The 16,422-nt window shown below is 38.3% G+C and overlaps 1 protein-coding gene across 1 annotated transcript in view; it reads right to left on the minus strand.

The window, feature by feature from the left end:
* Positions 1-15,822, minus strand: part of LOC135713389 (uncharacterized) — a 47,475-nt gene extending 31,653 nt beyond the window's left edge. Inside the window, exon 1 of the mRNA XM_065236494.1 lies at positions 15,009-15,822. Within this exon, the coding sequence (XP_065092566.1) occupies positions 15,009-15,822 (814 nt within the window). The remainder of the gene's footprint in view (positions 1-15,008) is intronic.
* Between the last annotated feature and the right edge of the window lie 600 nt (positions 15,823-16,422).

Here is a 16,422-nt window from a genome sequence, read left to right on the forward strand (position 1 = left end):
TAAAATAGGAATGGTTTGTGCAAACGCAAATGAAATGTCGGTCAAAGCAACCAAGTTTCAACAGCCTGTATTTCGCTTACCTACACCTTCCAGAACTTCGAGCTCTGCAGTTCTAGCATTAATCATAGCACATGAGATGAGGCATATGAGATCAGCGCGAGCCTCGCGCACGCCATAATTTTTGGGTGTCGCATTTGTTTCTCGCTCGTATCTTATTCTCGCGTGTCTCTTTCTCGCTCGTCACATGTTGTTTTCGTTGCGACGGGAGACGGTTTGTTGAGAGTCTCGGCAGCACATTTTTGCACACACGAGGAAAATGTAACTCTGATTATGCTTTAGTACACGATTAAACTTTACAGAATATACAACAACAAACAACTACATTAGTAACCGGTGACTACGATTAAAGAAATCCAACACTTAAAATAATTAAAAATACCTAAGAATACTTATCAGATACTTGCAAATACTTCATTGATACTAGAGCTATAGTTTAGAGTTGGATGCCCCTAGTTGATTCCCATTGAATGTATTTGCCATTTTTTCAAATATATTGTAGCACCTAAACGTCACTTCTGATCGAAATGGCGTCTGAGACAAAGTTGCACAGGCCTTTTTGACGTTTAATCGTCTTTCTCTATCTAGCACACAGGGATGAATGGATGGTTTGTTTTCCCACTAATCTGTTTCTCTTTTGCTCACACTCTTTCAGTTTAAATGGTGCATTAGTGTGCGCCGATTAAACGACATAAAGCTCTATAGAAGAATAATGTCTTCTGTTTGTATATTAGTTACGGACAAGATAACCCCTGACATAAGATCTTCTACCATAGTAGCTCACGCATACGATTAGAACATCATTCCCACATCAGTTCATAATGTCAAGGTATCCCCAGTAACCTACACAACAGATCAACTCATTTTTAAACCAAGTTGCATGAGAAAGCAGATTCCCGTAACAGCACCAATTACCCCCACAGCAAATTGCATCGTAGAACCACATCCTGTAGGAAGGAAGCCGAATCCAGTCACATGAATCATCCTCATACTTCAGTTGATACGTTTTCTGCAACTAAGCCGTTCCCACCGATCCACTTAGTAAACAAGCCACATGCACAGTCAACATAAACAAACTACGCATCTATTTGTTCTCACCGATCGATATCAACAACTGTACGCACGACAAGTCAACTGCACAGTAAACAACTTAGCATAAACATCCAACGGATGATAGAGAATTATGGATCATCATCATAACTGCTGCTGCTGATCGATTTCTAGAAGGCTACGTTAGCTATCTTGCTAGGTTAACCATTTGGTAGGTGTAATGTAAGACTAAAAGAACATAATAGATTATTATTAGTCCAGCGTTTGAACTGAGAAGTTTAGTTGTTTTTTAAAGTTATAACGGTCCCTCAAGACCTTAACTTATATGTATGCAAGTAGCCACCATTCTAGCTTCTGTCTTGCCCTGCATGCGGCTTCACTCAAATTTCATTTCATTCTGAATTTAACATACTGCTGTATGAACGGCTAAAAAGTGTTGGACGGGTCCGTAAACAGAGACACTTACGCGTAGCCCGCGGAAATAAGAAAAACTCCTTCCAACAAAATTAATACCGAAATTCGCAATAAATGTTAAGCTTTCCTCGAGATGATTTGTTTGAGAAGAAAGCGTCAAATTCATTGCAACTGTTGGAGTGAAATGCAACTTTATTAAATGACAGTACACATTCCCTTCTAAACTCCAGTTGGCATATATAAAATAATGCAATATTTAATGTACCTGAATAGAATATAAAGGGAAATGCAAAATATTTCAAATAAATAAGTATTACAAAATACAAATAACCTAGATTTAAATGTACTTCATTTTCTTTTAAACCATAATATTTTATTAGGACTTATACAAATATATGTTTCCATGTGTCATGGAATGACTTAACGTGTCATGTACTGTTTTGAAAGTATTATATTAAAGTAATTAATCAATTATGAAAAATCGAGGCTATTTGGACATGGAACATCATATAACGGTTTGAATATATCAATAATGATTATCTTAATTTGATTATTTATAAATGTATATGTTCCATCTATAATAAGCTGCTTTCCGTCGACGGATCTAATCCCATTAATAGGAACTTTTGTTAATTATTGTTCAGATTTAAAGGAATTTATGATACCGGAAATTCAGACAAACAATTATTACAATCGTTTACCCTTCACGCAGCGTTGCCAGATCTACCGATTTATCGGTATTTATACCGACTTCCGAACTAGATACCGATATACAAATAAGGTTCCTCAGAATGCCGATTTTTGAGGTTTCATACCGATTCATATCAATTTTTTTTTAAATAATCAAAAAAATTATTGCCTGCTCGCGCTCAGAACTTTAAAGAAAATTTTTGTGAGAGACTTGTATCTCAAATTTGTTAAGCCTTAAAAATTCTAAAAAAATCGTCTTTAAAATTTCTTTTGGATACTCTTTCGATTAATGTTTCAATTTCCTCACCGTTTTTGGCTACCCACGAATCGATAAACAGTCGATAACTCTTTCTTGTAATTCCAAGGGAATCGGAAAATACATTTTAAGCATTATTTAACTTCCTGAATTTTCTTCAAACTTTCCCCTGAAATATTCTTCTACCTTACATCGTAAATTATTTTTCGATTCCTCTCTGAAACTTGAGACTTCCCTTCAGCCTTCGCTCGAATGATTCTTCCATCTTCTCCCGCCAGTTTTTTTTTTAATTTTCCTGGACCTTCAGGGATGCTTCCAGATTTTGATTGCGGATCCACACTAGCTGCAGGGACTTTTAAGAAGTTCTGAAATTTCAGAAAAGTCCAGACTTTTGAGTAAGTTTCGATAGTTTAAAGAATGTTTGAATCACTTCTGTTAAAATTTTAAAACCCGGTCCAGCGAACTCCAGTGAAGTTAAGGAAACGCCATAAATATTTTAGATACTTTATTTATTTATTTAATTAAATCTTCAACATAATGTTGTACAGATATTTTCTAGGCTAGGTGTCGAATTCTACGTCTGTAAGTAGACTTACTAATGTTAAAATCATATACATCAAACGTTTCATTAAACACACGACAGCACAAAGTCCACGGTTCGATGAATCCATAGTTGGTCCGATGGGTAGGTTGCCACAGAAGCGTGTAACTACGTAGAACTCTTTGAGAAGCATTGATGTAGATTTGGCTCACAAGAGAGTTGCAATCCACGTCACCGTTAAGCAATCCAAACACGAAGAGTCGCTGAAGTAGTTTCCTCCTTGCTGCCAACGTGTCCAGGTCAATCAGCCTGCACCGTTCTTAGTAAGGTGGCAAATTTACCGAATCGTTCCAGTGCAGAACACGTAAAGCGTATCTTACGAAGTTTCGCTGAATGGCTTCGATTCTGTTGGCTTGAATAGCGTGAAAGGGTGCCCACACAACAACAGCATACTCTAGAAGACTGCGGACGAGAGTACAGTATAGTGATTTCAGCGCGTAGATGTCCTGGAATGCGTTTGTGTTTCGTTTCAAGAAACCTAATGTGGCGAATGCTTTAGCAGTTATCATGGAGATGTGCTCATTGAATCTAACTTTAGAGTCGATGATAACACCCAAATCTTTAACTGAAGAAACGAAGAGCAAACTAAAAGATATTGCGCAGCATTTTGTGACATTAACCTGCATACCGTTCAATGTACACCAGCGCAAAAGGGAATCAATATCCTTCTGGAGTGCGCAACAGTCAATTTTTGACTTAATTGTACGAAAGGTCTTTAAGTCATCGACGAACATAAGTTTCGAAGAACACAGTCGACTGCACAGATCGTTCACGAACAGGATGAAAATTAAAAGCCCCAAATGGCTACATTGGGGAAAACCAGAGGGTATCTCGAAACTAGGCGAATTAACACCGTTAATGCTCACATAGGCTGAGCAGTCAGTTAAGTAAGACTGTAGCCACTTCGTGGCCCAATTAGGTAATCTCAAACACCTCATTTTGTCCACTGCAAGCAAATGTGGAACCCTATCGAACGCCTTACTGAAGTCCACGTAGATCGCATCAACTTGTCGTCGTTTTTCAATGGAGTTGATCAGCGAGTTGACAAGCACCATTAAGTTGGTTGTTGTAGAGCGTTTCCTCACGAAGCCGTGCTGATGTTCGGTAATTATTGGCCTAACCGCTTGATATACGACCTCATATACGATATTCTCCAGAGCTTTTGGGAGGCAGCTTAGAATCGAAATTCCGCGATAATTTTCAACGTTGTGGGTGTTTCCAGCTTTGTGAATAGGTTTGATGGACGCAACCTTCCACATTGTGGGGAAAAAACCACTAACTAGTGAACGATTGAAGATAATCGACACAGGTGAAGCGAGAGATGCAGAAAATTTCTTAATGAACGATGGCGGCAAACAGTCTGGACCAGGGCCTTTAGAGGGATCTACAGATGAAAGAACTTTCATCACCTCTTCAACAGATACATCCACCTGCGGCAAATGCAAGTTGTAATGAGCTATGCTGCTCATCCAGTCACGACGATCATCCGGAGAATGAGCGGGAGGGGTAGTCGAAAAAACATCCTTGAAGAATTTTGCGAAGAGATCAGAAGCTTCTTCCGCGGAGTCAGCACGAGCTTCTTTATATGACACATTGAGTGGTATACCGCCATTCCGCCTAAGTTTCTTCACTTAGGTCCAAAAAGACTCAATGCGCAATACATATTCATGGAAAACTGTGTTCAACCGGCTGGTGTACTGCTCCTTCATGTCATGAAGTAATCGCCTGTTTTTGAAAAGACGTTTCCTTGCTTTCCGTAACCTGTTTCAGAGGTTCCTAAGTTCCGTGGTCCACCATGGTTGATTGTAGTGAACACGAAGGCAATGTCGTCGAATAGGAGTATTCGTGGATGATATCGAAAATGGAACCATAAAACCGGAAAACAGCATCGTCAACGTCACAATCAGTCAAAAGCGTCGTCCAGTCTATCGAGCCTATCCGGGCGTTTATAAGGGGTTCATTGCAGAAGTTGAAATCGTAAAAACAGCGGTTCAGCCCAACGTCGTCAGTATTACGAAGGTAGTCAAATTTGATGATAAAAGATTTGTGATGAGCGTCGAGTTTTAAAATTCCACAGGGCGATTCGAAAAGTTCGATTCTGTCAGTATCACTAACGAAAGTCAGGTCAAGTAATCTCTCGTTTACGTTACGTACATCCTGAACCTGAACCTTCACAAGTCCGAAGATCTTCTGTAAAATTTAATGGTTTTCAGGACAGTTTTATTAGCTTCAGAAGAATTGAGAGAACTTTAGGAAGCTCCGAGAACATCAGGACAGATCAATAAGTTTCAACACGCAAACCAAAAATCTATTACAATGAATGTTAGTTCCAGTTCCTATCATCCTCTGTTCATGAACATCGCAACGAATGTTAGGAATTGACCAAGCAGGCGATGTAATGGTTTTTTGTCTTTTTTTATTTCGTGTTCCATCTACGCTTTCTACGACTATACCAGTAAGCTTGTAGAACGACGCACATTGTAGAACATTGTACAACGACGCACACACTTGTCTTGAATCTCTCCAGCAGAAAAAGCATACGAAGTCGAGCATGCGAGAAAATGAGCGCTTCATGTTTGCTTTTAGGCTAACCATATTCAGAAGCATGGAGAGATCAGTGGAGAAAGCACAGGTCTGATTGTCGCAACGTCCGTGGTTCGAGTCCAGTCGGCAACCTTTTTTCTATTTTTTTCGACATAATTAATTTCACTCACTAATACACTCCACATTTTTCGGTCTCCAATTTTCTTACATCGCACCGCAGCTAGGTATATCGCATCCTCGGTTCATGCGGTCTCCACTTACATCCTCTGATGATGAATCCCACATACATAATTGTAAGCGAATCTTACATCCACCGGTTGGGTGAAGGAAATAGCTGAAATTTTAAAGCGGAAGTCCACTCAGGCAATTTCCGAAAACTTCAGCAATGTTCTGAGGGGCTCAGGCAAATTTTAGAAACGTAAGGGAAGTTACATGAACATTAGCACATTGTGAAACATTTTTATGAGAAGTTCCGTGCTTATTAATGGCAGTGTCGGTAACTTAAAAATTAGAAAAATCGAGAAGATCAGAGAGCATCAAAGCTGATGTTACAATAAATTCAAGAAAATTGTGAGAGCCCTTAAGAAATTTCGCAATCTTCAAGAAATTCTAGAGACCTTCAATGTTGATTAAGGATATTCTGGTAGTCTTATTATAATCAGGAAAATTCCAAGTATTTCAAAGATGATCAGAGTACTTCAAAACAGCCCCAGGAAATATGGAATATTCCTTAGTAAATTTCAGGAATGTTCCAAAAAGTTCAGGGACATTGCGGGGTCTTCAGGGATGTTTTATGACCATCTACCTATCTACTCATCCAATCTACCTTAGGAAGTTTCTGCCAGCGTCTCCACGAAGTTTCTTCCGTCTTCTCCAGGAAGTTCAATTAAACTTCACCCAGAAATTTCTTTCGTTTAGTTCTGGAATTTTGTCAAGTTGGTTTTTTTTTACTTCTATTGGAAGGGTTTTCCGAGCTTCTTCTGGCTTCCCCTGGAAATCGCCACTGCTGGAATTTTTTTCCGATTTCAGAAACTTTTCTGCCTTCCTTTGCATGTGAAATCCGATTTTTTTTTGAAAGTTTCTTTATATTTTCGCCAGAAGTTTCTCAATTTATGTTTCGGAAGTTGTTTTTCCGACTTCTCTCAGAACTTTCCTCAAATTTCCTCCTTCTTTCTATGGATGTTGTTTTCAGCTTCCTTTAGAAGCTAATTCAAACATTGCCCGGAGTTTTCTTCTGGAATTTTCCGATCCAAAATTTCCGATTTAAAATTTTCACTTTCAAAAACGGCAAAAATATAAAATTAATTAAAATAGTAAATACCGATAAATACCAATTTTTTAAAACCTTTGGAACCGATAAGCTTAAAAACACTCTGGCAACGCTGCCCTTACGGTTGACAACACATCCACGTAAATCAGCTAAACCGTAAACATTGGCATAACTTATAGGGGTGCCAGGGGGCCAGGCCCCCTCCAGAATTGTTGGTGTTTGTTTTTGACCCACCGGTATTTTTTTCGAGTGTACCCCATTAGGCATAAATACGTTAGGCATACGGACGTTAGGCATAGTGGACGTTAGGCATAAAGTCATTAGGCATAATGGACGTTAGGCATAATATACGTTAGGCATAATGGACGTTAGGCATAATGGACGTTAGGCATAAAATACTTTGCTGCTGTGCAACTCTAGAAACCTGCTTAACCTGTAAACCTGTAAACAATGCTTAAATTAGGCTTACCGTTGAATAAAAAATGATACAAGTTAAACAAACATAGTTTATTTAATAAGCACAGTTTGGAATCCATTATTTATCATATCATAAGTGACGTATCTACATATTTACTTAGATCCATGATTAGTAGTGATAGTGGTTATGTAATCTTACAATGAAAACTCAGCTTAGTTTTGAACTATATCTTGAAATCAATCGCATCTAAAAATAAATAAATTACACGTTTGTTGCAATATATTCTTAAACACATATTGCAAAAGTCAAAGAAAAGGTTTTCCTCAAAGAACAGCTCATGAAATAAAGAATGGTGAATTCTGTGATTCTTCATTCAATAACAAAAAAACAGCCAAGGTTGAATAAAATATGATGCCAAAGAACAGCTCACATGAAATCAAGAATGGTTAATTCTGTGGTTTTTCATTCAATAACAAAAAAACATACCTGCTGCTTCCAGGATTTCCTGCCATACTTTTCGATACAACGATTCTGATTTTGTTGTCATCAGAATGAAAACTAGCGGACCCTCTGCTGATGTGAGGGAGCGATTCTTCCATGAACAGTGACGAGTTGCCGAAACAAACAAGGAACTGTGGCAAACGTACCATCTGTAACCCAATACTTTGCCTGTCCAAGACGTCGTTCATGAGTTCCAAAAATTAAGGCTCTTTCATTATTGTCACTGAATTCAGCAATCAATAGACGGTCTCCATTATCATCCTTCTGGAATTCATCCGGTAGATTATGCCTAACGTCCATTATGCCTAACGTCCTTTATGCCCAACGTCCATTATGCCTATCGTACATTATGCCTAACGTCCGTATGCCTAACGACCGTATGCCTAACGTCGTGCACCCATTTTTTTTTACAGGTCAAGTTCAATGCTACTATTTAACAGTGATTAATAAAATTGGACCACCAACGAAGGTTTTTCAAAGTCCTTTATGTTGCTTACTTTTGTTTTGTTGTGGACTATAAGAAACAATTTTGAGAAATTATATTATACCAAATCGATGGCAATAAGACGTCTTCAGGCTCTAAAAATTGGCCATGAGCCCAGCAATTTTTCTTTAACTTGTGGAAACTTCGTAAAAATTCAAATAGAAGATCAGGGAAGATCGTAGGAATTAATTAAACTTGGTAGATATTCTGGGAAATTCATAGACCTTCAGAAAAATTCGTAGAAAAAGGAACTTCGAAAAGTTCCTTCGTAGAAGTTAAAGGAACATTATTTTATTTTAAGGAAGCTCATTATTGATCAGAAACCTCTACATAATTTAAGTTTTTTTTTTTGGACTTGGAATTGTTGTGGAAATTCAACAGCAAACTTTGTAGAAGATTTTCGAATTTCGTAGCATTTTGAGGAGCTGCATTAAACTTCATTTAAGTGTAAGGAATTTTGAAAACGTTCAGGGATTTTTTTAAAAGATCTAAAAATAGTTCAATAAACTTCTAAGAACTTCAGGGATCTGCACCTCAGTTTAGGGAACTTCGTTGCAGTTTTTCAGAGATCTTACTCCAAAAAAGCTCCATGAACTTCTTGACGGTTTTTGGAACATCGCTTAATTCAAGGAACTTTCTAGGTGTTCAAGAATATTTGTAGATGTCTTAGGTGTCTTTCCAGGAATGCAAAGATGTTCAGAGATCTTTGTAGAATTTAAAGAAATGGAAAAAAAATATGGAATGTGGTAAATATTCAGGGAACTTCGTAGAAGTTGAGGAAATTTTGTAAAACCTAAGTTTTGTAGATGTTCAGGAAACGTTGCATAAGCTACAGGATATGCTTTCAAACATTCTTCCTAGACATCAGGAAATATTCGAAAGATCTCCATATAGTCCAACATATATTAGTAAAGTTCACTGGATATTTGGTAGGTTGTAGGTTGATCAGGAAGTATTCAAAAGTTTTCCAGCTAATGGAATCAGGTGGCATCTTGAATGATGAATCTTGATTTTATAGCCATATTTCAGTGCCAACATTTCAAAGGGGCGTAATTGTATTTGTAAACAATGTCTTTAGCCATCGATTTCTAGCAAATAAAAGCTCACTCATGAAAAATAATGACACCAGCAGGTAGAGGAATGTTTCCTCTACCAAGCTAGCATTGTAATTTTGGAGAGGTAAGATTTCATTCGCGAGAAATTGACGGCTAAAGTCATTGTTTACAAAAGCAATTACGCCCCTTTGAAATGTTGGCACCGATTTGTACATTCTCTATAGGAAAGACCCCTGTCTTGGTGCTTTAGCTATATCTTCACAAATTTGCAATCCAGCAGCTAAGTTCCGGGCAGAAATTTCAATGTCTGCATATACCTAATATGTACAAATTTCTTTCTTTTTGAATATCCTTTTTTATTAGTTACAAAATCTTGAATACATATGGGTTTGGGATCACAAAACTATTTTTATTTTAACATTAACAATGTTAAGGATTGTGCATCTTCAGCATATGCATGTACGTAATTAGTGGATTTGTTAGTTATTCGACGCTTTTTAACAATTCTTGACATTTCCCATTTTTTTAAAAAATTCTTGTTAAAAATCAACATTGCTATCGATGCGTAGAAATATTTCTGATCGATTGGTGATAAAATTATTGAAATTGGTCCAAGAGCAGCTGAGTTATTAACGTTCAAAATCTTTCATAATTTCGTTACATGTTCCATTTTCAGTTTTCACAAAGTGTACCCCCCATATAGAAATCACCGACGTAGTCCTACGTGGAAAAAGTGTGCATCTTGAACATTTTCCTACGTCCTATATGTATTAAATTTTATTCTGTGTGCACTTTACCTTGAAACAGCCAGAATTTTATAAAATTATAAAATTCAAACTACTAGAATCTAATTTTGGTTCCTATGTCTGAGATTTGACTGCTCAATAAAAAAAATCTAGTTGCAAAATTCATGAAATTACCTAGCCCTGAGAATTTTTTTAAGTTTGAGATGCTTCCATTTACAAGATCCGGACTGTGATTTTATTTCAAAAATCATGAACAAACGATCATTGCTTGTTCAAAGACACCAATCGTTGTTATGGAATAAGTATAATCAAATTTATTGTGTCACCATTAAAATAATAGTAAGCCTCAATGTCATATTATTGGTCACAGGAAAAAAAATGTACCCAAAAATAAGTTGCCTTGGACGCAATTTGAGTGGGTTTTTAATAACCCGTAGTTTTGCAAAATTAAAAAGTGCAGCAGCCCCCCCTTCGGCCCCTTCCAGATAAATTTTCTAGCTACGCCAATGCCCGTAAATATCATCTACCAGATGCTACTGTCGCTCTGAACGCACAAGCCCCACAAGTTCAAAATCTAATTCAATCCTGTCTCCCTCAACGGTGCTTATTCAATCACCGTGTATCGTGGTGTCTGATCGGTCGTCATCACAAAAAGCTGCCCGCAAGCAGCGAGCTGCAGCCCTCATGAGCGTCCATTCACCGGAAAAGGATGAAGAAGCCTCACCGCTACTGATCGGGATCCATATTCGTGAGTCGCTGTGCCAAGCGCGTCACTCTCGTTCAAAACAACATACAGCTCACCAGCCTCATGCCTGTTGAACACCCTAATAGCTCAGCATAACTCAACCATCACGACAAAACGGTGCTTTTCAGGGCAACCCTAAATTTGATAAAGAATATTTTTTTAGACATTTATAAAGGTCATCAATCGGATGTCAGTTCCGATGTGTTTAAATCTAACATACCATGTATTTTCAAGGCAACATTGGGGGTGCAATTTTAAAAACCAAAATCGGTCGCAATACACAAATCAATAGGAAATTTGTCTACGAATCTGTTAAAATTAAGAATTTAACATTTTTCAAAATGTCACTATTGAAAATTGCACGAATGTGCAACTGTTGCTATGATAATTAAAATGATCGCCGATTGCCTGCAAAAAGCTTTTCCTAACACCGATTTCAAAATTGAATTCCATCCGGTCTCACCGAACCTTCAGTCAATCATCGCGTGTGGTGAGTGGTGGTGTTCTCCAGTACAAAACGAAAGGCTCCCCGCAAGCAGCTAGCTATCAAGGCTGCCCTCAACCGCTGATCGGATTCAGTTGCTCGTCGTGAGCCGCTGTGGGCCAACTATGCCGAGCGCGTCACCTTCGTTCCAAACAGCATACGGCTCGCCAGCTTCATCCGTGTTGCACACCCTAATAGCTCAGTATTAATCAACCATCACGACAAAAGGGTTTTTTCAGGAGCACCATAAATTATTGTTGTTTAAGAGTCAATTTTCATTGAACGTTTGCTCGCCTTGCTGCCAGTCACATCACCCCCAAAGCTCTTTGATAATTTACCCAGCAACCAAACGTTTGTTGTGGAATGCGTCAAGTATTGAAGTGATACATAAACATTCTCGCAATGACCGAATACCACATGACCATGTCAAATAACCAGAAACACTTCGTAAGGTTTTCACCAGGATGCTCAAAAAAAAAAAAAACAAAAAAATCTCGAATTTATATGAAAGACCGCAAACACCTCGCGATTAGAAAAATTTTAGCAAGAAATTCCTCCAATCAATTTTCGCCGAAACCAAACCAAAAGCACCGTGCGTTTTGTGTACTAAAATGCGTAATTTTTAAATCAGAAAACGAGGCGTTTCCGTGATGGGAAAAGTGGTTTCCCTTACACAGTCGCCGAATATTGCTACTCACCCAGATAACCAGAACTCGTATAACAATGTACAGACAGTATTGTAAATAACTACAGTTTAAGTCAACATCGCATATAATATTTATATATTTATTTATTTATTTAATACAAGTATTAAGCGTAGTACAAATAACCACATGTGTTCTCAAAGCTCGTACTACACTGAGAGATGATCAGTTCCGTCTCGAAAATAATTGTTTACATTGATTTTTAAAGTATACATATGAGGCAGCTTGTTTGCAATTCATAGGCAGTTCATTACATAATTTCGCAGCACGTTGATGAAAAGAGCATCTGTAGATCTCTGTACGACATCTAGCGAGTGTTAAATTTCTTGAGCGAGCAAAATTATGCAAATAAACAGGACCTTCATTCAGAATTTTGTAAGTTTGGGTACATACTCTCAGCTTCACGTAATTTTCATAAGTGCAACCTAAAATCCCCTTGTGATTGATGCCAATATGTTCAAAGCGAGGAATTTTATAAACATATCTTGTAACAGCATTAAATGCAAGTTGTAATTTTCGAGTATTATTGGAGGAAGTAGATGTATATAGAACATCAGCATAGTTAAATAGCGGAACTAGAAGACTTTGAGCTAATTTCAAACGAATATGTTTAGGAGTACAGTCTCTCAACAGCACTAATGAATGCAGACCAAAAAATACTTTTTTTGAAACACTGTTTACTTGTGCAGTCCAGTTCAGATGCGAGTCCATTATTATTCCCAAATTCTTAACAACATCTGAATATGCTATTGCGGTATCACCTATCATAATGCAAGAAGCATCTGAAATGTTTACTGATCTATTTTTAAATATGATTGCTTGAGTTTTGTTTGCATTTAATTGTAAGCCGTTTGTTACACTCCATTCACAAATTTTTGAAATATCCGAATTAACACAACGTATGATATTTTGTAAATTTTCGACTTTACCAGAAAGGTATAACTGAACATCATCAGCATAGAGATGGTAAGCACAATAATTTAAAATACTTGGAAGGTCATTGATGAACATGGAAAATAACAGTGGACCTAGAACAGATCCTTGTGGCACACCACTTGTTACATTCAAAAGTTCCGATTTTATATTATTAAATTCAACATATTGCGTTCGTCCCGTAGGATATGAGGAAAGTAAGTTTACAGAAGTTGTATCGAGATAGAAAAAACTACGTAGCTTCCGACATAACAATTTATGATTGATAGAATCGAAAGCTTTACTAAAATCCAAAAGAACTAGAACTGTTAGATTACGTTTGTCAAGCGCAGTTTTTATATCGTTTTCTGTTTTAATCAAAGCTGTTGTAGTACTGCAATGTTTACGATAACCAGATTGTAAAGGACATAGTAACATAGACAGATAATCGTTTAATTGTTTAGTCAGAAGACTTTCAAAAATTTTGGAAATAGCAGGTAGGATGCTAATCGGTCTGTAGTCCTTGTTGTTCATTGGATTATCAATTTTGCCAATAGGTACAACACGTGCTATCTTCCAAAGCTGTGGAAATGTTGAAGTTGTTATAATGTGATTGTATAAGTTCGTTATGGTAGGAAGAATGACAACAAGAGTTTTTTTTCAAAACGCTGAGTGGTAACTGGTCAAAGCCGATAAAATCACTGGACGCGGAATTGAATTCGGTCAGGACTTCTTCATTCGTTACATTCCTAAATAAAAAAGAAGATGACGAGGACCTAGCAGCCACAGATTGTTCATCAAAAGTAATAGGAGCTTGATTTGACATGAAGAACTGATTCAATGATTCGGCAGTGATGTTACACACATCACCACCACCTGCTCTACTTTGAGTTTTTGAAAGTCCCAAACATTTTATATTCTCCCAAAGTTTATTGGAAGAAAAGAAGGGTTAAGGAGCCGAGAGAAGTAAGTGTACTTATATTGTTTCACTACACGGTTTGACCTATTTCGCAACCTTGCAAAAGCATTCCATTTAGCTGCGCTGGGTTTATCTGTTTTCCATTTATCATAAGCTTCAGATCGTTTTTGGAAGAGATTTTTGATGTATGGATTAATCCATGGAGCACTAGGATCAACAGTAGTTTTCATTTTCAACGGGGCATGATCATCAATGACAAAATAAAGCATATCGTTTAAAATTTGTAATTTTCCATCAACTGAGTTGCAGTAATAAATAGCATCAAGATTGTACCTTTGCAAGTCAGCTATTAAACTATCGGTTTATCTTGTGATATTCTCTTGTCCAATACACAGCTGGAGGTTGATGAGGTACCTTAACTCTGTAATCGAAGCAGATCAAATCATGATCGCTAACACCTCCTATAGAAGATTGAAAGATGTTGCTAACGTTAAACGTACAATTTCCAAGTGCATAATCAATAAAAGATGAACTGCAGCCTGATTTATGACAAGTGGGGAAAAGAGGTAAAATTTTAACAGAAAGCGATTTAACCATATCGATTAACTTGTTTGTAACAGGTGAAGAAGTGTCACACAAATTTATATTGAAATCGCCCATCAATATGAAATGAGATTCAGTAGCACTGATTTCCAGCGCAAGTTCGAAAATACTGTTAAGTTTAGAAACCCTTACATCTGGAGGTCTGTAGACAATGCCACACACAAGCTTTAAATGAACTAATTTAACAAAAAGGTAATCAATTTCATCACCAGCATCAGACTTAGCAAGAACCTTATACTTTGCTTTACTGTTTAGATAGAAAGCAACTCCTCCGCCTCGCTTCTTATTGTCTAAGGTTCTGTAATAATGCTGCGAACATTATGGAAAGCAATTTTAATGTAGTTCCTAGCGGGTTTCTCAATAAAGTGTTTCATGATCGTATCAGAAATGCAACGTGAATTAACCGATTCATAGACATCATCGGGCCTTACCTCGGAACTGATCATCATCTCATTTGTTAGGACTGCTGAAGGCTCACTGGTCGATTCGCGTTTTTTGATTCGAATTCACGGACCTTAACGCCTTCGGGCCAGTAGAAGGAATAACTGACAATACCAACCAGGTCATCAGATACCGTCACCTTGAAGGAGATGAATGTTAGCTCATCGATGTTTTTGTTTCTCGGAACTAACTTGGCACAGCGAAGTGTAGAATTCTCAGCGTTCGAAATCTCTTTGATGTATTCCAGGATGTCGACTTCTGTTTGATCAATGGCGAATGGTGTTACATAGAAAGACCGCAGCACTTCTTCAGTCTGATCACGTTGACGTTGGTTCCTATTTGCAACTCTCAGACGACATTCCGTTTGTGGGTTTCGTTGTTCATCATCTCCCGGGTTAGTGGTGACCGTTGCAGCAGATGATGAGGAAGAGAGAGCGGTGGAGGTGCAAGCAGTAGCAGCAGTTGAAGTGGAAGCAGTAGCAGCAGTTGAAGTGGCAGCAGGAGTACTAGCAGCAGCAGTGGCAGTAGCAGTAGCAGTAGACGTGGCAGAGGTGGCAGCAGTAGTAGTGGCGGCAATGGTAGCTGGAGCAGGAGTAGTGGTAGTAGCAGCAGCAGCAGCAGCAGCAGCGGTAGTAGCAGTAACAGTTGCAATAGTATTGGTAGATGCAGTCGAAACGGAACTTGCAGTATTTTGAGTGGCTGTGAGTTGGTTCACAGAATTGTTTTCCACGATAGGTGATAGAGCTGCCAGACCATCCTCACCAGCTGATGAGTTCTCCAACTGCGATTGTAAGGAACTGTCCAGGTTTATCCGATCAATACTCGAATGAAAATCCGCAAGACCGCCACCAGAACAGCCGGAAAGTAATTGCTGGAGACGATTGGATGCACTGGATTCCCTTCTGTTACATGGTACAGCCGATAACATAGTATTGAGAACTTTCAAATTTTCTCCATATTGTCCGATGCGCAGGTCCATGGAATCCACACGTACCAGAAGATCCCTTAAAGTTTTCAGCAGCACTGTCTCTCGGTCCATGACAACAGAATTGTAATTTACTCGGCAGATGTCACAAAACAACAGTAGTCCCACATTCGCCGTCCAGGCTTTGTGATTCGTCGTGTTTAATCCAACACAGCAGGGGTGAAAAAATTTTGCGCATGATCCACTGCACAGGACGGTCTTATCCGTGGGCTCAGTTGGATTGCCACAAATTCTACATGGATCCATGATCATCAAATTCACCCTACGTTTCTGCAGCACACTTTCAGAGAGAAGTCCCTACCAGGAGAAGTATGTAAATTCAGTTGGAAACAGGAAATAGCAGAACTCAGAAATCTACCCTGAAATTAGAACTGCACTGTACAATTGCAAGCTAGGTTTCCTATACAATGCGAAATAACCGTCTCGCTCAGAATCCACCAAAGCATCCGACCAGAACCAGAATCTAGCCGAGCTGATGTATACCAACTTTTGAGACCGCCGATATACACAACAACAGCGACTCTATTCACGCATCAGCACCGC

The sequence above is a fragment of the Ochlerotatus camptorhynchus genome, unplaced genomic scaffold (assembly GCF_037179485.1).
Source record: "Ochlerotatus camptorhynchus isolate MF236.1 unplaced genomic scaffold, CSIRO-AGI_Acam_v1.1 ptg000551l, whole genome shotgun sequence".
Lineage (NCBI taxonomy): Eukaryota > Metazoa > Arthropoda > Insecta > Diptera > Culicidae > Ochlerotatus > Ochlerotatus camptorhynchus.